Genomic DNA, 26,498 nt, shown 5'->3' with positions numbered 1-26,498 from the left:
GGTTAATATTGTTAGAATTTAGAAGTATCCTGTGCTACAACACCCAGGTATTCTGTGGGGAATAACTCCAACCTTTCACAACTAATACTGAAATGAAGTGATAGCAGAATAATTTGGTATTGCTCACAAGAGAGTTGGTTTTGCTTAGGAAGTAGCCGATTGTGTGAACAGCACAAAATTAGAACAAATCAATATTTAATACCCCAAAAGACTTACTAGGAATATGATCAGAAAATATATATATTTCAGTTTATACACACACATACGTATATGCGAGTCTCACCAACTGGGGGAACCAGTGTACCACGCAAGTGTGTTTCAAATGTCAGTATATAGTTGGCTGAATAAAGTTTACAGGCAGGTATTAATACAACTGTAGCAAAGTGTCAGTACAGTAGGGCTACGCAAAGTCCAAAATGCCAATTAGTTTACAACGTTGAACAGAAAACCAGATAAACAAGAGAAGGATAAATGATCTTTTTAATTCGACCAATGACATTCCACGATGTCTACATACATTTCGACATGTAATAGTTAATATTATGCAACATTCAAGCAGTTTAAAGTGCTACACTATCCGGTGTCGGAATGGGAAGCATGGAGTGACATGAAATAGCTATAATTTCATAATCAATAATTAAAATGCTACATGTAAAATATTAAAGAACCTTGTCCAACTGGTGACAAGACTGCTATAACATCACTTTCTAACAGGCAGACATTGAATACCTGGTTAAGATATTGAGCCATTTACTGCTTCTATTTAATCAGTGGCGATTCAATAAGCCTTTGAAAATTCAGTATTCCAATGCCAGTATGGTGCATTTGTATACAGCATCATATATAAACGTCAGGTTTAGTAGTTATTCATGTATCTACATATTGAATAGCTGCCATCAAGGATTTAGGTCGGATGCTTTGAATATTTCCTTTATATCTGCACATGCTCAACTCTTTCAACCAATGAAGGTATAGCCCTCCCAAACCATTTCTGTCCTGTGATTTTGGGGAGGTGGGGGGGGGGGGGGGGGGTTGAGCTTGATACTTCTACAAATATGGGTATTATCAGTTACAACATCCCGATCTCTTCCAAATCTAAATACATCCCACAATAGTTTTGTCCTACACTCTGTGCAACTAACCACCTGATAACTCTGCAACTTGAAAAATTATTTTGCTAATCTTGCTGTATTAAAAGTTAATGAAAGGGGGAAAAAAAGAGTTAATAATATTCAGTTACAAAGCTGTCTGATGAGCAGCTTTTGGTGCAGTGGGGAAAAACAAGGATTGGAGATGTGTCAGTCAATAAGAATATGGACATTTTGAAGTATTGAAGATACATTGCAGTATTGAAGACTGCCAGCTGTGTTATTCTTCCATTATTCATTAGCGGAGAATGTCAAGCAAGATCTTCAGCTGTAGGCAACTGAAACTTTAAAGTGCATCCAAATTAAGAAGCTGTAATTTGAAGGCCCACATAAACTCTACCATCGCAATGAGACTACATAAAACACTTTAAAATTACAAGCAACTCCCCTTTCTGTTAAGACAACAATTACAACAGCCGGCAGGAGACGGAGTGTTCACACTTAAGGAAGTAGAAATCTACCCTAAAAGGCTCTTGAAGCAATGTCAATTGCAAATCTGAAAACAGTGGCAGAGATTTAAGTATCTGTAATAAACTATGGTACTAAGACAGGTAAATGGAGTCCCAATATTCATCAGAAATAAGTTGTATGAATGGTAGAACAGCATTGAGGAGAAGAATGTATTACTCTTGTTATTACTTCCCTAATCAATTAACCACCTATTCACTAGTTAGTATAAATGTGCCCTTGCTTTTCAATACAGGTTGGAACTATCATTGGAAAACAAACGGTGCTACAAAGAGAAAGAATTTTAGATGCCAAAACAAAATAGACCATCGGTCATCAGAGCACATGAAAGCAAGGTGAAAAACGTCTCAATGAAAGGGAGAAAGCCATTTCTGGACTCACACCTTCTTGATTTCTCAGGATCCAAGTCAAACAGGGAAGAGAAATAACAAAAAAGGCCCAAATACGAAGGATGAAAGAAAACAAATTATATTATGTGGATAAGTTTCAAACAAGTCTAAATTCCCAGCTGTAACAATTTGCTACAAATACATCAGTGGGTCTCAGTCCCAGAATGAGTTAGGAGGAGACGTGGTACAGAAGTATTGGGACATGCATCAGAGTTGTACACAAAAAAGGCAATCAGACCCTTCAAACAATCCACTAACTATTGATTTTGGAAAAAAAAAAATTTCAGAAGAACGCGAAGGGGAAAATTCCAGGGAGTATTATATAGAGAAGTCGTTACATTTGAACAGTGCTCAGCAAAAATTAGACAAACTTTTAAATCCACGCTGATTCTGGAGTGTTGAATTATTGGAGCCTCTAATATGATTTTTTGTTTCCCAATGCAAAAAAATTTGAATATACGTTATGAAATTGTAGAAAAATGAATACTTTACAACAATCCACTTCCACATGTAACACCAGACCTCTTTTACCAACGAAAGAAAATAAAACCTCAAACTACAAACCTATACAGTACCCAAGCAATGGAAAGTATATGTGGTTGCATAGCTCTGCAATATCAAAAAAACATGTGATGTTCAATTCATGATTCATAGGCAGGAAACTTCCTGTATATCAGTTACATTTCATCGGACCTTGGATGTGTTTTTATTATCACTGTTGCAGTGTGCTCTGTCCAGTTTGGCTTATTCACTGGTGACGATGAAATGCTATAGTCGTCCTCTTTGCTTTGGGGAGCTAGGCTTACTTCGCCCTGGACATCCGGTTTTACTACTCCACCCACATCTGAAGAGGAGTTGCTATTTAAAGTTGAAGTGGATTCTGCCTTTCCCAACTCTGAAGCCTCGGGTGTGCGGTTCAGACTTGTTGACATTAACAATTCAGGAGCCTCCTGATCTAATCCACGATTCTCCTGATCAGCATCTCGATTATGGGCGCTTGGCACCAAGCGTGGATGGGATGACTTACTTTCAAGTAAACTCCTGGAAACTACTATCAAAGGGAAAAGAAACGGGCATCATTATTCATGAAACTGAATGTGTAGTTTTAGGTTTATCTTTATTATTCCAATGTACAATGAAAAGCTTTGTTTTGCATGCTATCCAATCACATCAGTTATACCATATATAAATACAATCAAATCAAACACAAGTACACTAGATAAAGCAATGGGGAAGATGGAGGATGCAGAATATAATTCTCAGCTTTGTTGCACATCTGTTCCATAGGCAAAGTCCAATGTCTATAATGGGGTAGAGGTTTGAACGATTGCCAAGGAGCAACTTTGAATAATTGGCTTATCTTAGACAACAGGACATCATCTAAGGCCAATTTATTAACTCGTGCTGAAAGTCTAGCACTCAGCATCTTACAGGGGTTGATTAGCATTGAGAAAAGCAAAGTAATTCTCGCTAGTTCGTTGACAGAGGTTAATATAAACGTGCAAACATATCCTCAGAGCTCGATAAGTTAATTGATAGGTTATATCAGGCTAATGAAAACTAGAATAATATTTCCCAATTTACAATGCTAAACCAGCAGTTGTTCATCTTACTGCTAGATTGTTAATAGTAAACATTATGTTTCCTGGTATTTGAACCCTTTTCCAGAGGAAGCAACCAGTCTGCATCAATTGTGTCAATTTCCTTCATAATTCTGAAAACGTCAAATTTGGATATCACTGTTCCCCCCCCCCCCCCCCCAAGTAAAACAAGTCCACTTTACCTTTAAATTATCCATAGCTCATTACTCATTTCCGAAAGAGAATATGCCTTCCCTGCACAATGTGATCAGAACTGCACATATCCATTCCTGCTCAAATATTTACAATTCAATCTCTTGTCAACACAATTCTGTAGTATGACTTATTTACTAAATCAGAGCCAAGCATGTCCTGATAGTGGCATTGATTTAGTTGGTGTCATTCTAAAATGGGTTTCCTGAGATCACAGCATTTAAAATATCCTCCTTCTCTTTCATCTTTGATCAAGAGCTACGCTAAATGTATGGTTTATTACACTAAGAAAGTAGCAACAAAATTACTTTGTGTACTGGTTACGGATTTTCTAACCAGTGTACAATGATCAGTTTGCATAGGTGTGGCTATCTAATTGTATAACTCCTCCCCCTTCTGTCGTGGGGTAGACTGACTCCCCTTCACCAATCTTTGCACATCCCCAATCTTTTCCACTCGTCACTTTAATTTCATGTTTCGAGTATTTTGTGTGTTATGACCGTTGGCAGATCAATTTCCCTCCTGGGATAAATAAAGTTCTATCGTGTCTAAAATGGATGGTGGTGTTGCTGTTCATAGCCAAAGGCACAAGTTAACCAGCATGCACTGCAACATTCCATGCTACTCAGCACTTGCAGAACACAAGTATTTCCAGTTTTACATGGTATAACTTTATTACCGATTCTTAAATAATGCTGTTTAGAAGGTTAACATTCCCTAATTTAAAAGCAAGAATGATATACCTTGAAGAAGTTAAGCAGCAATGCATTAAATAAATGACCATTGTGTTAACTGCATAAGAGGACAAAATCAAAGTCAATTTCAAAAGAACAAATACACATTAAGAACTGGAGCAGGCCATCTGGGCCCCAAAATGTGCTCTGCCATTTAATAAGATCATGGCTGATCTGATTGTAACTTCAACCCTGTCTTCTCATCTATCCACTGCAAAGTGTCACCCATCTTCTTACTTCTGTGATAAAAATAAATAAAGTCTCCACTTTCACCAGCCTTTGCGTAAAAAAGTTACAAAGGCTCACAAATCCCCGAAAGGAAAAAATGGGCAATTATCAAGACCTCTCAAAATATTACACGTTTCAATTAAATGCCCTCACACACTACCGTTCAACAGGTTACAACTATAACCTGTCAAACATTCCTCATAAGACCACCCACCTAAGTTTACTATTAGTCTGGTAAACATTCTCTGAACTATTAAAATGGAAGAATTTTAAGTCAATTTAATGCAAACACGCGATTCAAAATATGAATAGGCCAATCGGCCTCTCGTCGCTTTCTCGATCTAAGTATAACTGAACTCCACATTCCTACCCGGCAGGGGTTACTTTGTGACAGTACGTGCCAGTATGGCGTACTAGCACCTCCAAAAAGTTCAATATCTGATTTCCTTTTCTGGCCACGTGACACTTACGTTTACTAATCATGTGTACCGGCTCCTTTAAGTGTACAAAGAAGATATGCTGCTTAGTATCCAGGCAGAGCAGCAATTTGATTTTCTTAAATACGTGCCCTACATGCGTACTAGGCATTTGTGAATCATGGATACCACACGTCTCTGATTTTGCCCTTTTATTTTAGAAAATGGCATGGAACCTTTACCAGTATTCAGTCGTGCTTTGCAACCAAACATGAAGACATTTTTTCTCACCACTATATGACTCTTCCTGGGATTTTAGTTTTCCACCAAATGGGTTGATACTTGGGAAAATTATAAGTGTAAATGACAGTAGAAAGACCTAGAAGAAAAAGACGTAATTAAGTTGATTGCATGTCTCATTCACTTATAACCAACTTAGATAAAATGAACAGCTGTACATTGACACATTAATACCCATCCATGAGCAATCTAAATATGGCAATATCTTGGTCAAGCAATGGAGGAAGGACAACATAAAATATACGCAAAAAGCTGGAGTAACTCAGCGGATCAGACAGCATCTCTGGAGAAAAGGAATAGGTGACATTTCACGTTGAGACCCTTCTTCAGACTGAAGAGTCTAAATAAGGGTCTTGATCAGAAACATCACCTATCCCTTTTCTCCAAAGATGCTGCCTGACCCGCTGAGTTGCTCCAGCTTTTTGTGTCTATCTGCAGTTTAAACCAGCATCTGCAGTTCCTTCCTACACATAAAAATATACTCAGTCTTTTAAAAAGACTTGCTGCCTTACAGCGTTTGCAGCGCTGGAAACCCGGGTTCGATCCCAACTACGGGTACTGTCTACAAGCAGCTTGTACGTTCTCCCTGTGACCGCATAGCTTTTCTCCATGATCTTCAGTTTCCTCCCACACTCCAAAGACGTCCAGGTTTGTAGGTTAATTGGCTTGGGTTTGTATACTTGGTATAAGTGTAGATTGTCCCTAGTGTGTGTAGGCATTGTGTCAATGTGCGAGGATTGCTAGTCGGAGTGGACTCGGGGGGCCGAAGGGCCTGTTTCCGCGCTGTATCTCTAAACTAAACTAAATATCTTCATATTTAGGATCTGGGTTCACTGGTGGAACCATTGCTAATTGCCCATCCCTAATTATTCTTGAGAAGGTGATTCTGAGCCACCATGTTGTGCCTCTACTGTAGCCGCAGCCACTTTGCACAAGAGGTGGAGGGGCTGGAATTGAAACAACCCCCAAGTCTATTGAATGTTTTCCCCAATTTTGCAGAGGACAGGGAGAATTTTAACCAAACCAAGAAAAATTAATAAAATAATTTACAGAATTATTTTCCACTTCAATTTTCTTCTCTGTAACAACGAACCAGCTCAAGTGTAATGTCACAGTTTCAGGTGTCAGCTGCTTCATCTTCGAATAGATGACATTATAGATGACAGCTACAGTACATGAATAGGACAGGTTTAGAGGGGTATGGGCCAAATGCAGGAAGGTGGGACTGGTGTAGATGGGACATATTGGTCGGTGTGGGCAAGTTGGGCCGAAGGGCCTGTTTCTACAATGTGCGACTGCGACTCTATACTTCATGTCAGAGGTATCCATAAGTAAAGCGAATGTGAGGGCAGCCACACAGTGATGCACGATCCCATCTTTAATGAACCCTTGTACACAGGATCATTGGAATGTTATGGGATGAGATCATTATAATGGATTTCCTATTGTAACATCATGTTACATTCATACTCTTCACCACACTCCAGAAAATGACTGGATGAGATCATATTACACAAACAGGAAACAAAATCAGTGACATTCATGGGCGATTTAGTAAATGAAGGCTGCGGGCTCAAGTTCATATTCTGATGCAATACTACAATGCAGAACTACTACACTAGGTCCACCCCAACCATGATGCCAATAGAACTAATACCACTAGTTTGCTCGTGGTCCACACCTCTCTGTTCTCTGCTTGTTCATGTATCTGTCTAATTGCCTATTAAACATTGGTCTTGTATCGGCTTTCAACCACTTCCTCTGGGACCCAGTTATGTGCACCTATTACTTTTTTTTGTAGTTTAGAGATACAGCGAGGAAACAGGCCCTACGGCCCACTGTGTCCGCACCGACCAGCGACCCCCGCACATTACCACTATCCTACACACACTAGGGACAATTTACACATACGCCAAGCCAATTATCCTACATGTCTGTACGTCTTTGGAGTGTGGGAGGAAACCAAAGATCTCGGAGAAAACACACGCGGTCACGGGGAGAACGTACAAACTCCTTACAGACAGAACCAATAGTCAAGATCAAACCCGGGGCTCCGGCGCTGCAAGGCAGCAACACTACCGCGGCATCACAGTGCTGCCCTTACGCCATTACTGTCCTGTAAAAATTCACAGGTCTACCTAAAGAGTAGTGAGTTCTGCAATTGTGCAGTTCAGTGGTTCTCCCTCTACAATTAAAACAGTTTCCTGACCGTTATTTAGAGGAAACTGTAGGAATTGTCGTAATTAAGTTTCTAGAATAATTAATTGTGCAAAGACTTTGGATAAATCTTGATGCAAATCATACCACGTATAAAAAAATATAATATTCACTTACTCTTATCTGAGAATACAGTTAAAATCTGACACAACAAAGTACTGATTAATCCCAGCCTAACCATGCTCCATGCATAGTCTAACTATTGATTCTTACCATTATGCAGGTACTGATGTTAGCAGTTTTGGTAGTGGTTTGTTTGACCAATGCTTGCAGCTTCCTCAGTTGTTCAATTAGAGACCTATGATTACATAAACTGAAAATTAACTTTGACATCTTTTTCTGCACAATGTAGCTCAAGAAACTGAATGTAGAGATAATACATCAGACTTAAAATTCCATTAACTCATGATTAAGCTGTATTTTTGATCATTTGGATATGTATTTGGATCCATCATCTTATTTTCTAAATAGCTTGAATATTCGTAGGAAAGTAGACACAAACCAACAATACTGTGAAATATTCCACGAGACAAGTTAGTATATATGTTTGTGCATGATGTTCAAATTTAGATAATTGTTTATTTTTGGATTTTAAAATGGTCTAATTCAATAATCAAACTATCTCCTTGCATAAATTCAGTGACCCGAGTGAGAGCGATAAGATAGGAACTTGGAAACCAGTTATTCTGAAGAAGGGTCACAACACAATGGCCCAGCGGTAGAGTTGCTGCCTTACAGCGATAGCAGCGCCGGAGACCCGGGTTTGGCCCTGACTACGGGTGCTGTCTACAAGGAATTTGTACGTTCTCCCCGTGACCTGCGTGGGTTTTCACCGAGATCTTCGGTTTCCTCCCACACTCCAAAGACGTCCAGGTTTGTACGTTAATTGGCTTGGTAAATGTAAAAATTGTCCCTAGTGGGTGGTGTAGGATAGTGTTGATGTGCCGGGACCACTGGTCTGAGCGGACCCGGTAGGCCGAAGAGCCTGTTTCCTCGCTGTATCTCTAAACTAAACTAAACTAAAATCACCTATCCATGTTCACCAGAAACGCTGCCTGACCCGCTGAGTTACTCCAACCTTTTTTGTCTTTTATTATAAACCAGCATCTGCATTACCTTGTTGCCACTAGTTGTTGATTAATGCTTCGTAACTCAGTATGGGTTATATTAAAGCTGCAATTAAGTTTTTCTGCAGTCAATATGCTACTCAGTAGGTCCACTGTGAGTGCCATCTCCAGAGAAACAAAATAAAAATAGACGTGGGAGCAAAAATGTTCCATAGAAGTGATTTCAGAAAGTGTACAACCTCATTAGAAATCCTTTAAAATTTCGCCAACTCTAATTTCACATGAAACATTCATTACCAATTATTGCTACGTTCTTCTTTTTAATATATCAAAACTTCTCATCGAGTAGTGGAGACAAATGATGTGGATCATTTATATTTTGCTGTTCACCTATTGTTAGGATTCAGAATTTCAACGTGAATTTAAAACATAAACAAATAGATGGAGAAGGGTCTTGACCCGAAACGTCACCCATTCCTTCTCTCCAGAGATGCTGCCCGACTCCAGCATTTTGTGTCTACCAACAAATAGATGGTATCTACAAGTACATCAATGCATTACATTTTATCAAAGGGATATACATACATATTTTGACTCTCAAGATGTTGCACCTTCCTCTGCAATTCTTGGTTTTGGACAGTGCATGCTACAACCCTGCAACACAAAACACAACAGTAGTGTTAGAAAATCCACAGCTGATAAGATATTTGCAATGCAAGCTTGCAATCAGAAACAGGAAATCTGTTCCAGGAAAAATAACAACTAAATATAAATAATTTTCCAAGAAATGGCAAATATTTTAACCACAGTATTTACTTTTGTAACACATTATAACAACATGGGGAATGAAGTGCAGGAGTTATGCAACACGGAACACAAGCAAATGTTCCAGAATGTTCCACAACCCAAGTTCTGGATTTTATTGTAGCAAATCATAGTAATAATCAATTGTACGTAGGTATGAAACTTTATTTGGATAAATTTATAGATGTTTAAAATGGGCAAGGCAAAAAGGTAAGATTTACTTAAAAAAGGGTCGTATAAAAACAAAATATTTGGGAAAGACTTGTGACCTTACCTACTCTCCAGTCCATCAATGTAATTCCTCTTCTTCTTGCGACTTTCTTGAGCAGACTGTTTGTTCCGAATCTTCCTTCTGATTCTTTTCAATGCTCGTTCTTCTGACTACAATGAGAATTTAATGCAAGTTTTAGAAAAGAGACAGCAAATTTACAAGCTGTCTCCATAGATGCTGCTGCACCCGCTGAGTTTCCCCAGCAATTTTGTGTACCAGCAAATTTACATGCTTGTTTCACCTAATAATTACGGTAAGATGAGAAAATGTTGGAATTATCTGTTACTTGAAATAGCTGAAGACAGGAAGTGAATTGCCAAAATAGAGGGAGTTCCTTGTAATTTTGACTGATGTTATTTGGCAAAAATAGTCCAATGGAATAATATTTAAGTTACTGTACTTGTATCTAGGCATCCTGGAGAGGGGAGTATGAACTTCAACTTGGCTGCTAAATCATTCAATGGAAATGGAATTTAAAAAAGCAAGTGTTAATCATAATAACCATAAAACCAGCTTACTGTTGTGAAAAACTAATTTGGTTTATTAATGTCCTTTAGTGAAGGAAATCTGCCATCTTTTACCCGGTTTGGTTTTTATATGCCTCGTCCATTCAGGCAATTAGAAATGGGCTATAAGTGCTGACATTGGGAGGAACATTCCCATCCCAAGAACATACAAAGAAACAAAAAGTTCAGCCTAAAAGGAGTACACATGAAACTGGAGGAACACCACCACCTGGGCAGTCTATAACCCATTGTATAAACACTGCCATATCCCTCTAAAATTTCCTGTCCATGTACCTGTCTAAATTATTATTAATGTTGCTTTAGTATCTGCCTCAACAACCTCCTCTGGCAGATTCTTCCATATATCCACTGACTTCTGTGTGAAAAAATTGCCACTAAGGTTCCTATTAATCATTTCCCCTTTAACACGCTCTGTGCATTTAATTATCTATTCCCCACATGATCTTGTACGCCTTTATAAGGTCACCATTCATCTTCCTGCGCTCCAAGGAATAAAGTCCTAGCCTGCTCAACCTCTACCTATAGCTCAGGCCTTCAGGTCCTGGCACCATCCTCATAAACATTTCTGCACTCTTTCTAATTTAAGAACATTCTATAGCAGGTTGGCCAAAACTGAACACAATACTCCAAATGATTCTTTTTCTTTCCCCACCCCCCATCAGTCTGAAGAAGGGTTTCGGCCCGAAACGTCACCCATTTCCTTCGCTCCATAGATGCTGCTGCACCCGCTGAGTTTCCCCAGCAATTTTGTGTACCTTCGATATTCCAGCATCTGCAGTTCCCTTTTGAACACAATACTCCAAATACCTGATGCCAGCACCAATGTGCTGTAAAACGATAACATTACATCCCAACTTCTATGTGTAGGAAGAAACTGCAGATGCCGGTCTGAAGAAAGGTCTCCACCCAAAACATTACCCATTCCTATCCAGAGATGCTGCCTGTCCCGCTGAGTTACTCCAAGTCTGAAGAAAGTTCTCGACCTGAAACATCATCCATTCCTTCGATCCAGAGATGATGCCTCTCCCCCTGCGTTTCTCTAGGTCTGAAGAACCCGAAACATCAACCATTCCTTCTATTGAGAGATGTTGCCTGTCTCGTTGAGTTACTCCAGCATATTGTGTCTATCCCAACTTTTATATTCAATTCCCTGACTGATGAAGTTCAATGTACCAAAAGCCTTCTAGACCATCTTATCTACCTGTGATGCCACTTTAATGGAACTATGTACCTGCCCTATTAGTTCCCTCTGCTCTAGAATACTCCCCAGGGCCCTCACATTTATTGTGAAGATCCTGCCTTGGTTTGACTTCCCAAAATGTAACTTATCTTCACCGATCTGCATTAAACTCCACTGTCCCAAAACACTGCTGCCGCAAAACACAATCTCTCCCAGTATTCCAATCTTCCTTGGTCCAATCAAAATTGGTCCATTTTGGTTTCATATTTACCCCTTCTCAAATATTAAGTGGTTTGGGAATTAAAAAAAACACATAATTTATCGACTGTATTAAATGTAGGCTATAGAGATGTCACCAAAGCAGAATTAAATTGTAACGCTTCAAGCAGTATGAATGGCACTCAGAGGTTTAGACATCATATCAATGATTCATTTCATAAAAGATGGAAGTGTATAAGATTTGCTGATTCAAATATGTTAAGAAACGGTAGATGGAGATTAATCAGGACAAATAAGTGGTGTTGCACTCTGGCAGGTCAAATGTAGGAGGAAAGTAGGCAGTTAATGGCAGGACCCTTTGTAGCATGTACACATATTGATAGGGCGGTTAAAAAATATGCTGGTTTTCGTCGGTCGGGTTGCAGAGTATAAAATTGGGAAGTCACATTACAGCTGAATAAAAGTTCTTCTGTATAGGATCAGAACGCTAAAAGAGTGGTTGGACATACTTGGATTGTTTTTTTCTGAAGCATTGCAGGTTGAGGGATAACCTGATAAGAGTATATAAAATAAGAGGCAAAGACGAGGTAGGTAGTCAGAACCTTTTCACAGGATGGAAATGTCAAAAACAAGAAGGAACAGGTTTAAGGTGAGAGGGGGAAAGTTTACTAGAACATTTATACGGCATGTTCTTCTTTTACACACAGAGAGTGGTAGGTGCCTGGAATATGTTGCCTGGAGAAGTGGAAGAAGCAAATACAATAGCAAAATGTAATAGCCATTTAGATGGACACATGAATTGGCATGGAATTGAGGGATATTGACCACATGTAGGTGGATGTGCAGTATAAATAAGATCAGAGATGGCATGTACATCATCAGCCAAGGGTTTGCTCCTGTTCCAAGGAATTATAATAGCAGAACTTTATGGTATGAATATACCAATGCAAAAGAGATTTTTATTCCACATTCTCTATTATTAGAATATAACAAAGTGCTGGACTTTGCTAGGTGCTAGTGCTAGGTGGTGGGTGTATGGAACAAGCTGCCTGAGAAGGTAGTTGAGGCTGGGACTATCCCAACGTTTAAGAAACAGTTAGAGAGGTACATGGATAGGACAGGTTTGGAGGGATATGGACCAAAAGCTGGCAGGTGGGATTAGTGTAGCTAGGACATGTTGCCCGATGTGAGCAAGAATGGCCGAAGGGCCTGATTCCACACTGTATCACTCTATGACTCTATGACTCAGTGACCTTTGTCAGGGGAAGACAAGTTGGCAGCTGCACTCCGTCTTTGGATAGAAGCCTTTTTTCTTCATCAGTCAGAACCAGTTCATCAAAGCAAAGCTGGGGGATAAAAAAAAAACAAATAATAAGAAATCACATATCTGTCCGGCACTGATCAAGCCATTTTGATGAACAAAAGCACAACTTAAAATACAAATACAACACATCACCATTTCCAATAAACAGAGGGTGAGGGATGACATGGAGGACTGCAGTACAAGCTAGTGCAAACTGCAAAGGCTTGTAAATATATGTTAGAAAACCAAAAGGCTGAGATACCACTCAAGTGAATGGCAAGGCCACATGACCATTTTATGTTCCTTTTCCCACTAAGTCAGGACAGTGAGACGGCCTTAGTGTGAAAGCAGGTAGCCTGGGATGCACTGGCAAAGCAGTGTATTTTACTCTAAAGATGCATGTATTTAAAATGAGAAGAATGCCTTCTGTTTTTGTGTACTGCTGATACAACACACAGTTCGGAAGTGACGGCGCTGCCCTGGCAGCAGCGGCTCGCCTGCAGTCTGTTTGTTTTTACTTTTTTGTGTTGTTTTTTTCGTTTTGTCTAGTTAAGTTTTTGGTTTTTAGGTTGTGTTTATGTGGGGGGGTGGGGGGGGGGTTGAAACGGGGCTTGCTGTCTCTCCCTTCGGGGGAATGCGACTTTTTTGTCGTATCCCCCTTCTCTGCCTCCGTCTGCGCTGAGGCCTAATGGCGGAGCTGGCGACCTCGAGACTCCGGAGGCAGAGCCAGTCAGGACTTGCCCTGGGCTCGCTTCCGTGAGGGCGGTCCGGCTCGGGGCTGGAACGGCGCTCCCGTGAGGGGCTGTGGCGCTCCCGTCGGAGCGGCCCAGCCCGAGGGTGGAATGGCGCTCCCGTTGGGGCGGCCCAGCTCGAGGGAGGTACGGCGCTCCCGTCGGGGCGGCCCAGCTCGAGGGAGGAACACACTCGCGTGAGGGCGATCCGGCTCGGGGCTGGAACGGTGCTCCGGTGGCTGGGACGGCGTTCTGGCGGCGGTGACCTGAGTCCGGGGTTCAGCCGCGGGCCAGCGGCTGCGTATGCTGGACTGGAGGGCGGCAGCTTCGACCACCCCGGGCCGCGGTGTTTGAGCCGGCCTGTTTGCGGGGTTCGGTGAGCCGCGGGACTGTTTGTACCATCGCCCGGTGGGGTATCGCCTCAGCGCAGAGGGAGAAGAGGAGGGAAGAGACAGCAGCCCTAAGATTTTTGCCTCCACCACAGTGAGGAGGTGCTTGGAGGACTCACTGTGGTAGATGTTAATTTGTGTTTATTATTGTATTATTGTATGTACGACTGCAGGCACGAAATTTTGTTCAGACCGTAAGGTCTGAATGACAATAAAGGAAATTCTAATTCTAATTCTGTATTGACAATACATGACGATGGATATCTGCATCTCATCTGGGTGGGGATGATGGAAGTGAAGACTTACTCATTCAGAGCAAGCAACATTAAAATACCTCTTCACTCCTTCACATAATACAGGGTTGGCTTGCAAGGTCAGTATTTAATGCCTGAGGGCAGGTAAAAGTCAATCACATCAAGGCTATCTGAGGTCATATATAAACCAGACCACGCCAGAGCAACAGGTTGCCTTTCCAAAGGACATTGATGGATTTTTACAGCAATCTAATCGTTTCATGGTCATCATTATTTTTCATTCCAAAATCTATTTAATTAACTGATTTTAAATTCCCCAAGGGCATGATGAGATTTGATATTCCTGCTCTTGCACCAGTCCAGGATTTCCAATGCAACAACTTAAAGTTTTGCTACCATTGCAAACAATGGACTGGCAATCACAGGGTGTTTCAACACGACCCCACAGTTGTATAAAGCTGCCTTGAACTCCTTTCAGGAGAGCTTTATGAGCTGGATCATTTGCTGTGTAAGATTAGGGGGAAGCATCGAAACAGGGAAAAGAAACAAAAGCACCTTATTTCTGCAAGGTTCCTTAAATTACAATATTCCTAACATAAAACCTCGCTACAGATACAATAAATTATTTCTCTATTTTATGTGGATTAATACGATGGATAAACACTTACTTGATTTGTTTTACTGTGTTGTTGGAGGTCTTCAATGGTGAGGGCTACAAGGCCAGCACTTTTCTCCACATGAACAACTTGAGGATTTTCAGTCAAAAATTCAGGCTCCCAGTCTTTTTAAAAAAAGTTTAAAAAATAATCTCTCTTAACTATGAAGAATCAAAATATTTTAAAGTATGATTGTTGCATATTTAAAAATCCCAGTAAACTGATACGGGCAAAGAGCTTTTGCGCATATATACACAAATACATGCCCAATTAAATTTTTTAGAAGACCATCCTATCAAGTTCCTATTGCCACAAGATCCTCCTCAACATTGGGGGGGATCATATATTAAAGAGGAGACATCAGGAAGGAAATTACAAATATAACACAACTCGGTCATGGCCATATTTTTAAATGATTTGTTTGTGGATATCATTACTAAAATAGATTGTCTATTTAACCATTCACAATACTAAAGTATATCACAAAGGATCCAAAAGTAGAAGCCAATGGCTTAGAAATATACAGGTGAATATCTACGACATAGGAAACACTGCAGGTACTAACCTAAAACAATTGCGATGTCCCTTTCCATTGAAGGTGTCTCAGTTTTTACACTGTACAAACAATTGACATCACGCTGTGAGTTCTGGGTAAGCGAGTAGTTATGATCAGAATTTACAACTTCAAAAAACGACAAACTTTCAGAGAGTGCGACATCGCTGCCTGATGGGCTATCCTCATGGGTACAGTTGTTGTTATCTTCAGATATTCCACTGTCACTGCCTGGTGGAGACAAGGACATTGGGATCGCAGTCTCATCTTCAAGAGAACTAATGATGGAGTTGAAGAAATCCACTGTGTTGTGGTCATTCAGCATCTGCACATACAGGAGATGATGTCAGAAAGTGGAAGCGTTCACCAGAGTATCATTTGATTGAATATATGCAAGTACTGACAGGCCAGAGGGAAGAAGAGGAGAAATGAGCTGTTTTCCTACATATTACCTAATTGAATTAATGACGGAATACAGCATGGAAACAGGCCCTTTGGCCTACTGGGCCCATGCCAATGATCGATCACCCATTCACACTAGTACAATCTTATCCTACTTTCTCATTCACTCCCTACAGACTGGGGACAATTTCTAGAGGTTAATTAACCTACAACCCCATGTATCTTAGGGATGTAGGAGGAAACCAAAGCAACCGGAGGAATCCAACGTGGTTACAGGGAGAATGTACAAACTCCATGTAGATAGCACCCGAGTTCTGGATTGAACTTGATTCTCTGGTGCTGTGAGGCGGCAGATGTACCTGTTACGCAAGTGCGCTGCCCATTAAACAAACCAAAAGGAGAAAAAATATGCAAAAAGGTGAGTTAGCATTTTTTTATAAATTAGTAAATTCAACATTCATTGGGTCAACATTGGGTTATAAGCTATCCTAGTGAAATGTGAGGTGAGAAGTATTGTCAATGAGCTACCAGCAACATTCCCACCTCATCCAAGGAACCAGCATGGAAAGGGGCTATGTTTCTTTTTTTTTTTTTTTTTTTAAAGATTGTAAGAAACTGAATTTATCCTCCTGCAGATTTAGAGGATCAAAGATGCTTTGATTATGATATTAGGTTTGTGTGGGATGGTGTGTGAAGTTGAGAGTGCACCTTTGCATAAACTCAATAATCGCTTTGCACACAAGCATTCAGTCAAATATTAAATGACAACAGTTTAGAGGAAGATGGGGAGTAAAAGGAATTTGGTACTTACATCATGCTCACACAGACCCCAATCCTTCAATAACTCAATCCCATCATTGAGCTCCTCACTTGGAAGTAAACCAGGCTGCTGCTGAAACAACAACTCCAGCAGCTCGTTTTCATCAAGGTCACGAGACATCTGCAGGGGAAGAAAAATGTTTTTTAAAAAGATTAAACTGACATGAAGTGCTGGGGTGAGTTTGAGTTTAGTTTATTGTCATGTGTACCGAGGTACAGTGAAAAGCTTTTGTGGCATGCTAACCAGACACTCTTGAACCTTAGCCATTGCATTACAGCAAGTTCAGCCTTCTCATTCAGGATACTATCCAAGCTGAATTTTATGGAATATTTGAAAGCACATCCCAATATTGCACTGCATCCGAAAAACGGATCATTTATTGCATATTTATTGCTGTTGTTGCATTGAATAAGCCAGTAAAGCTGGGGCAGGTAGGAATTTAATTGTTCTGGTTATAACCATATAACCATATAACAATTACAGCACGGAAACAGGCCATCTCGGCCCTACAAGTCCGTGCCGAACAACTTTTTTCCCTTAGTCCCACCTGCCTGCACTCATACCATAACCCTCCATTCCCTTCTCATCCATATGCCTATCCAATTTATTTTTAAATGATACCAACGAACCTGCCGCCACCACTTCCACTGGAAGCTCATTCCACACCGCTACCACTCACTGAGTAAAGAAGTTCCCCCTCATGTTACCCCTAAACTTCTGTCCCTTAATTCTGAAGTCATGTCCTCTTGTTTGAATCTTCCCTATTCTCAAAGGGAAAAGCTTGATCACATCAACTCTGTCTATCCCTCTCATCATTTTAAAGACCTCTATCAAGTCCCCCCTTAACCTTCTGCGCTCCAGAGAATAAAGACCTAACTTATTCAACCTATCTCTGTAACTTAGTTGTTGAAACCCAGGCAACATTCTAGTAAATCTCCTCTGTACTCTCTCTATTTTGTTGACATCCTTCCTATAATTGGGCGACCAAAATTGTACACCATACTCCAGATTTGGTCTCACCAATGCCTTGTACAATTTTAACATTACATCCCAGCTTCTATACAATGCTCTGATTTATAAAGGCTAGCATACCAAAAGCTTTCTTTACCACCCTATCTATATGAGATTCCACCTTCAAGGAGCTATGCACGGTTATTCCCAGATCCCTCTGTTCAACTGTATTCTTCAATTCCCTACCATTTATCATGTACGTCCTATTTTGATTTGTCCTGCCAAGGTGTAACACCTCACATTTATCAGCATTAAACTCCATCTGCCATCTTTCAGCCCATTTTTCCAAATGGCCTAAATCACTCTGTAGACTTTGGAAATCCTCTTCACTATCCACAACACCCCCTATCTTGGTATCATCTGCATACTTACTAATCCAATTTACCACCCCTTCATCCAGATCATTGATGTACATGACAAACAACAAAGGACCCAACACAGATCCCTGAGGCACCCCACTAGTCACCTGCCTCCAACCCGACAAACAGCCATCCACCATTACCCTCTGGCTTCTCCCATTCAGCCACTGTTGAATCCATCTTGCTATTCCTGCATTTATACCCAACTGTTTAACCTTCTTAACCAACCTTCCATGAGGAACCTTGTCAAAGGCCTTACTAAAGTCCATATAGACAACATCCACTGCTTTACCCTCGTCAATTTCCCTAGTAACCTCTTCAAAAAATTCAAGAAGATTAGTCAAACATGACCTTCCAGGCACAAATCCATGTTGACTGTTCCTAATCAGACCCTGTTTATCCAGATGCTTATATATATTATCTCTAAGTATCTTTTCCATTAATTTGCCCACCACTGAAGTCAAACTAACAGGTCTATAATTGCTAGGTTTACTCTTAGAACCCTTTTTAAACAATGGAACAACATGCGCAGTACGCCAATCTATTCCCGTTTCTAATGACATTTGAAATATTTCTGTCATAGCCCCGGCTATTTCTACACTAACTTCCCTCAATGTCCTAGGGAACATCCTGTCAGGACCTGGAGACTTATCCACTTTTATATTTTTCAAAAGTGTCAGTACTTCTTTTACTTTGAAACTCATAGTATCCATAACTACTCTACTCGTTTCCCTTACCTCACATAATTCAATATCCTTCTCCTTGGAGAATACCGAAGAAAAGAAATTGTTCAATATTTCCCCCATCTCTTTTGGCTCTGCAGATAGCTGCCCACTCTGTTTCTCCAATGGACCAATTTTATCCCTCGTTATCCTTTTGCTATTAATATAGCTGTAGAAACCCTTTGGATTTACTTTCACCTTACTTGCCAAAGCAACCTCATATCTTCTTTTAGCTTTTCTAATTTCTTTCTTAAGATTCTTTTTACATTCCTTATACTCCACAAGCACCTCATTTACTTCATGCTGCCTATAATTATTGTAGATCTCCCTCTTTTTCCGAACAAGATGTCCAATTTCCCTTGAAAACCAGGGCTCTTTCCAATTTTTACTGTTTCCTTTCAACCGAACAGGAACATAAAGATTCTGTACTCTTAAAATGTCCCCTTTAAATGTCCACCATTTCTCTTCTACATCTTTCCCATAAAACAAAATGTCCCAGTCCACTCCTTTTAAATCATCTCGCATCTCATCAAAGTTAGCCTTTCTCCAATCAAAAATCTCAACCCTAGGTCCAGTTCTGACCTTCTCCATAATTATATTGAAACTAATGGTATTGTGATCACTGGACCCGAAGTGCTCCCCAACGCATACCTCCGCTACCTGTCCCGTCTCATTTCCTAACAGGAGGTCCAGCACTGCCCCTCCTCTAGTAGGTACCTCTATGTATTGCTGCAAAAAACTATCCTGCACACATTTTACAAACTCCAACCCATCCAGCCCATTTACAGAATGTGTTCCCCAGTCTATGTGTGGAAAGTTGAAATCTCCCACAATCACTACCTTGTGCTTACTACTAATATCTGCTATCTCCTTACATATTTGCTCTTCCAATTCTCGTTCCCCATTTGGCGGTCTATAATACACCCCTATAAGTGTTGCTACACCTTTCCCACTTCTCAGTTCCACCCAAATAGCCTCCCTAGATGAGCCCTCCAATCTATCCTGCCAAAGCACTGCTGTAATATCTTCCCTGACTAGCAATGCAACACCTCCACCTCTTGCCCCTCCAATTCTATCACACCTGAAGCAACAAAATCCTGGAATATTTAGTTTCCAATCACAGCCCGGTTCAGATGCGATACCCTTGACGATAAACACTCATAATCTCCAGCAATTCTGAGAGCACTTGCCACACCCCAGGTTTATTCTCACAGGAAATTACTACACTCACTTAGGTAAAATTACATTTCGCCTTATTGAAGGGTAGTGGATAGGCTAGAACGGGTTTGTTTCCTTGCACCAAAATAGATCTAAAGAATAAAGTGCTGTTTTTCCTTCAGAAGGGAATAAGCTAAAGTTGCTAAACCATGAATACTTCTTAGTAATAAGTAGCTTAGCAAATGTATGCCATTCATTGTTATAAATGCCAGAGGACAAGCTGATTGCCATAAAATCATAGATTTGTATAGCATGGAAACAAGCCTAGACAAAAGGTGCAGTAGGCCATTCGGCCCTTCGAGCCAGCAACGCCATTCAATGTGATCATGGCTGATCATCCCCAATCAATACCCCGTTCCTGCCTTCTCCCCATATCCCCTGACTCCGCTATTTTTAAGAGCCCTATCTAGCTCTCGCTTGAAAGCATCCAGAGAGCCTGCCTCCACTGCCCTCTGAGGTAGAGAATTCCACAGACTTACCATTCTGTGAGATAAACTCACATTTATCTACATTAAACTTAATCTGCCATGCATCTGCCCACTCCCCCAACCTGTCCAAGTCACCCTGCATTCTCATAGCATCCTCCTCACAGTTCACACTGCCAACCAGCTTTGTGTAATCTGCAAATTTGCTAATGTTACTTTGAATCCCTTCATCCCAATAATTGATGTATATTGTAAATAGCTGCAGTCCCAGCACCGAGCCTTGCGGTACCCCACTCGTCACTGCCTGCCATTCTGAAAGGGACCTTTTAATCCCTACTCTTTGTTTCCTGTCTGCCAACCACTTCTCTATCCATGTCAACACTCTACCCCCAATACAATGTGCCCTAATTTTGCCCACTAATCTCCTATGTGGGACCTTATCAAATGCTTTCTGAAAGTCCAGGTACATTACATCCACTGGCTCTTCCGTCTCCATTTTCCTAGTTACATGGAGCAGGTCTCACAGGTCACGATGCACAAGATCTTTGTGTGTGGCTGCGGACATAATCTGTGGACATTGACAAGTGGGCACCATGTGTCATTATGTGCTGAGGTTCTACGTGTCTCTAGTGCTGGGGAGGTTGGCCTGCACAGATGCCACACAATGTGCCAGTCAGTTGGACATTGGTGCACCACCTGTCCTTTGTGGAAATGTTTTTTCAGATCAACACCTTTGACCAAACGTCCATCAGGCAGTGGTCAGCACGGAACATTCTGCAGCACTGCAGGTCAAGGACTCGATGGATCCCGTGGGGTGGTTCCTGAGCAGACTGCCAAGATTGTTTGGCTAAATGTCATAACCCACCAACAATGCACCAAGGCCTCACTTGGCTGATGGTGAGAGGGGATCCTCCCACTCAAATCCTTCCTGTACCAGACTCTTACGACAGACACAATCTTCATAGAGTGTGGATGTTTGAAGAGTGTCAGGAGATGGCGACACAGTGGAACTTCGGCACAATTTGCCCACACTGACCAACATGTTCCATCTACACTCATCCCACATGCCTGCGTTAGTCCCATATCCCACTAAACCTATCCTATACATTACCTTTCTAAATGTTTCTTAAATGTTGTGGTCCATGTCACAGTTCATCCCAAGCAGCGTCCTGAAAGAGGATGCTCTGTGTCACGGGCTTTTCTCAGGGAGACATTTGGAGACAGGAATCAAGGATGGTGAATTAGTGGAATTCATTGCCACAGAAGGCTGTGGAGGCCAAGTCAGTGGATATATTTAAGGTAGAGATAGATTCTTGACTAGATCGGGTGTCAGAGGTTATGGGGAGGTGGCAGGAAAATGGGGTTAGCAGGGAGAGATATATCAGCCATGATTGAATGGAGTAGTAGACTTGATGGGCCGTGTGGCCTAATTCTGCTCCTATCACATGATCTTATGAGCTGCTGCTAGAAGACCATTAACTTAGTGAAAGACACTCTTTGGTCTGCCCAGAACCTGGTCTCCCATTACAGCAAGATGTCCACCAGGAAATGTTACCAACCGGTTCATTCAGACTGTAGGAGTATGTGCCGTGGGATGGCTTGAAGCTTTGTGCAGCCAACATGAAAGCTCTATGGGTTGGACCACAGTCTAGTGTCCTGTGCTGCTGAACATTGGGGAACAGAGACCGGCGGGGCCAGCTCTCAAACAAGGGAAGGGATCTCACCCCAGGGGACCTCATGAGTGGCATGGGAGTTTTGTTTATAGATAGCTGTGAACACTACTGAGTGTAGAAAAAGATTACGGCAGTTCACATTATCTACAGTATGCCCCTTAGGATGTTATAAACCTCTACAACGTCACTCCTCAGTCTTCTTTACTCCAGGGAAATCAGTCCGATCCTATCTTGTCTCAAGCCCTCCAATCCCTGCAACATCCTTGCAAACTTTTTCTGCACACTCTCTGGCTTGGTCACATCCTTGCTCGAGTCTAACGACCGAACGACACTGCACACTATATTGCAGGTGAGGTCTCACTAACGTTTAGTGCTTCTGTGACATGTAGTTCGGTAGTGCTTCTGAGATTGAGAAGCACTGAGATTGAGAACCTCGTGACCTAGAGTGAAAATGCACACCTCCAGATTCAGGGACAGTGTCTTCCCAGCCGCTATCAGGCAACTGAACCACTCTATCAACAATAAGAGAGCAGTGCCAAGTTATTATCTATCTCATTGTAGACCCTCGGACTATCTTTAATCATTGTGCATGTCCTGCCCTGGCTTAACTTGCAAAATGCACAGCTCCACTCAAGTTACATTCCATCTGCCCATTTTTTCTGTTGATTTGGATCCTGCTGTAGCTTTATAGAACCTTTTTCAGTGTCCAAAATATCACCAGTGTAACCCACTGGGTTCCTTCACTCTAGTTCCTGATTTGCAGTGACGAGGTGTTGCACATTTCAAACATACACATTTTGCTATTTTCAATACACATTGAAGAGGAAAAAGCAATGAGGGGATAAAATGGATTATTCATGCTTAAAGTCACGGACAACATTTGTTTTTGGTTTTCCAAAACCAGTATTCCATACAGTCTTTTGGTCTGCACCCCAGTCTTCCCCTCAGTTCTGCTTTCCAAACCTACAACCCTCCATTCTTTCCCAGGTCTGAGGAAGAGTCATTGACCCGAAGCATGAACTGGTCTCCTTTTTCCAATGATGGTGTTTGACTGGATGAGTTCCAGCATTTCCATTTTTCCTGCCCATTTCCCTACCCCCATTATCTATCTTTCTATCTTCTATCCCTATACATAACTAAATCTTGTGCTCTTCGGTGTGCATGGTTTTTCTATTTGCGCGGAAATGGTTCCTGATAGCGCTACAATCTTTTACCACCTTACTCGTCATTATCCTGTGCTCAAGTGCAACAAGTTTTGTTTCGATCGATGGTATATTTTAAAAGTTATTAAGGTTTAAAAATCTTAAGCTGGTGCCGAGTGGGCGAGCTGCCGAGCTCACTTCACGGCCTCCGTGGTGCCCAACCGCGGGCACCTTCGGCCGTTTCGTCCGACCCAGGCTTCTACCCGGCGATCCAAATCCTTCTACTGCTAAATGGTCAATATCTAACACTGTCTCGAGTCATGTCATAATGTCCTTAAGTATTTTGACTAAAGGAACAAATACATTACAGCTAAGCAATTAATACATCATTTTAAAGATAGCTTTAAGTACTACTCCAGGAAAGCAGAAAAGGCAAACAACACAACATAAAAATTCAAAGGAAATAAAAATTCTGGGCTTCACTTTGATAAAATACTGCACCTACATCCTTAAAATGCAAAAAGCTGATTTTCTATTCAGCTAAAAAGTCGATATCATAAAGAATCCAGTGCCTAATCAGTACTGTTTTTATAAACCATGATAGGATTTCCAATATTGAAATTACCAAATCATAGAGATTACGTCATTCATACTACATTACTCAAAACAGGAGATAGGATGTGAACACACAAAGACTGAGGAAACATTGTTATTTCCAACAAGATCAATCAGATTACCTCATTGCTGAATGCTATAAACCACATTTCTAAGACGAAAACCCTGACATAAGTGTATTTCTGAAATTAACACTTTCAAACCAATTGCTAGCTACATAGCTCATGTGGCAAGTTTTGATGCGTGCATCTTGTAGATCAATCATTGTAGTTCACAGTATTTCAAATCCATGATTAAATCCATAATTTTTCCCTAAACTAAACCTTATTCAGAATTTTAAAAATGTAGAAAAATTCTTCAGACATTCTCAGTGTCTGTACATTCATTAGTGTCATACACAGCCGTGTTTAAACAAAACACCCTTGCTACCTATGTGGGCCCCTGAGGTGATACCTCTTCCTTTGTTTGAGGAGTGTCTCCACCAGCCTCTGCCCCTCAATGTCCATTAGCAGGTCCCTAGACTGTGGTCGCCCCCCGTAGATCCTTGGTGTTGGCTGCACCAAGCTTCAACGAGTTCCTCCTGTGTACTCCTGCAGTCTGGGATGGGTCAGTCAGCAACATCCCCGGACAGACATCTCGCTGTGCTGGGAGGGAGGCCAATAGGTTTCGGACAAACCAAAGAGCACCTTTTTACCAAATTAACGCTTATCGTCTCCATATTCGTTTGACAATGTTACAAGAAAGGATGTACCCTGGATTGAAATAGACGACTCCCGCAAACAAATGTCACCCACTCTAAAATGAAACTTTAAACCTCCCACTCAATATCACGTGTCAGTGAAATGACGGAGTGATCGTTATTTGAACGATTTAGATCAAGTAATTTGATTTGAATGTGATCAATTAAGAGTGATCGTTGAGTGGGTTGATCACATACAATCTGGCCACCCTTCACCGCCAGGGGTGACACGTATCAGGTTAGGTTATGGAAGGAGTTAGCAACATCTACGGGCTTTCTCCCTGCTTACCAAAGCACAACGATGCATCTGTTACATTGTTACAAGCAAGGGTGTAACATTGCTACAAGCAAGGGTGTAACATCGTGCTGCTGCTGCCTACCTTGCTGATGGCTGTGCTTGTTGTACTTGTACACACCGGACTGCTGTTGTTTCTCTGCCTACAACAGACTCCAAAAAGACAAAAATGACATCAGGTTACCGGAACTGCAGGCGACCGAGGTGTCTCTTTGGCTGTTGTAGTTTGGTTCTCTCTCCTCCACTGACTGCTCCAGCCGCCGCCTGACTGCTTGGGACTACAACGCGCAACGTCCGCCACCAGAACCGCCCTTCCTCCCTCCAGCTCTGCAACTCGCACAGTTCCTATAGGTTTCAATCCTCCCCGAATTCCCGCCCCCGATTCTCACGGATTGGTCCCATCTTGTATGTGTTTCCGATCGTGGAGACTCCCAAGAAGGTTGAATCGCTCTGTTGTTGGCGCTGCCGCGTAACACGACCTAGGGGGAATTCCATGACAGGCGGCTCCCAACTTTGTGCCAAAGATTGCAACATTAATGTCTGGCACTTTCAGGAACGCAGCTGAAACACACAGAGAAACGTTACCAAGAGATTGTTCAAGTCCGCAAGCAAAATAAGTTAAGAGTCATTCCCTTTACTGGACTTTATCGCACTAAATATAGGCACAAAATGCTGGAGTTAAGAGCCTGTCCCACTTAGGCGACTTTTTAGGACACTACAGGAGACTATGCGGTCAATAGACAATAGGTGCAGTAGTAGGCCATTCAGCCCTTCGAGACAGCACCGCCATTCAATGTGATCATGGCTGATCATCCCCAATCAGTACCCCATTCCTGCCTTCTCCCCATATCCCCTGACCGCTATCTTTAAGAGCCCTATCTAGCTCTCTGTTGAAAGTATCCAGAGAACCGGCCTCCAGCACCCTCTGAGGCAGAGAATTCCACAGACTCACAACTCTGTGAGAAAAAGTGTTTCCTCGCCTCCGTTCTAAATGGCTTACCCCTTATTCTTAAACTGGCCCCTGGTTCTGGACTCCCCCAACATCGGGAACATGTTTCCTGCCTCTAGTGTGTCCAAACCTTTAATAATCTTATATGTTTCCATAAGATCTCCCTCTCATCCTTCTAAACTCCAGAGTGTACAAGCCCTGCTGCTCCATACTCTCAGCATATGACAGTCCCGCCACGGTCGCCACATGTTCGCGGGTAGTTGCTGTGGAGTCGCCTTAAAGGTCGCGAGGAGTTCCCACATTCTGGGAACTAGTCGCGGCCTCATTATGGTCGCCGCAAATTTTTCAACATGTTGAAAAATTAGCGGCAACTAGAATGAAGCCGCCATGGAGAGTAGCGAGAATTCTCGTGCCATAGGTGGGTTGCCAGGAGGTCGAAGGTTCTCATAGGTTGTACCCGGTGCTGACTGGTGAATTTCAT

General features: G+C 41.6%; 1 protein-coding gene across 1 annotated transcript; it reads right to left on the bottom strand.

Annotated features, from left to right (window-relative positions):
- Window positions 1–222: 222 nt before the first annotated feature.
- On the bottom strand, window positions 223–25,374 carry creb3 (cAMP responsive element binding protein 3). The gene is made up of 10 exons (XM_033031720.1): window positions 25,253–25,374; window positions 16,861–16,989; window positions 15,660–15,972; window positions 15,107–15,219; window positions 13,015–13,107; window positions 9,839–9,945; window positions 9,346–9,414; window positions 7,907–7,991; window positions 5,468–5,555; window positions 223–3,056 (listed from the first exon to the last, which is right to left on the bottom strand). The coding sequence occupies exons 2-10, from the start codon at window positions 16,987–16,989 to the stop codon at window positions 2,683–2,685; spliced, it is 1,371 nt and encodes a 456-aa protein (XP_032887611.1). The 5' UTR covers window positions 25,253–25,374; the 3' UTR covers window positions 223–2,682.
- Between the last annotated feature and the right edge of the window lie 1,124 nt (window positions 25,375–26,498).

This window comes from Amblyraja radiata, chromosome 1, assembly GCF_010909765.2.
Source record: "Amblyraja radiata isolate CabotCenter1 chromosome 1, sAmbRad1.1.pri, whole genome shotgun sequence".
NCBI classification, from domain to species: Eukaryota; Metazoa; Chordata; class Chondrichthyes; order Rajiformes; family Rajidae; genus Amblyraja; species Amblyraja radiata.
The sequence above is the reverse complement of the archived record's forward strand: the minus strand, read 5'-3'. Positions and strand labels throughout refer to the sequence as shown.

Bases quoted from the DNA above. Each gene is read 5' to 3' on its own strand.
- creb3 (XM_033031720.1), bottom strand. From the start codon at position 16,989: ATGTCTCGTGACCTTGATGAAAACGAGCTGCTGGAGTTGTTGTTTCAG. The intron at 9,415-9,838 runs GTAAGGTCACAA...TTTGTGTTGCAG, and splicing joins ATTGATGGACTGGAGAGTAG to GGTTGTAGCATGCACTGTCC. The intron at 5,556-7,906 runs GTAAGAATCAAT...TTTTTCTTCTAG, and splicing joins ACATCAGTACCTGCATAATG to GTCTTTCTACTGTCATTTAC.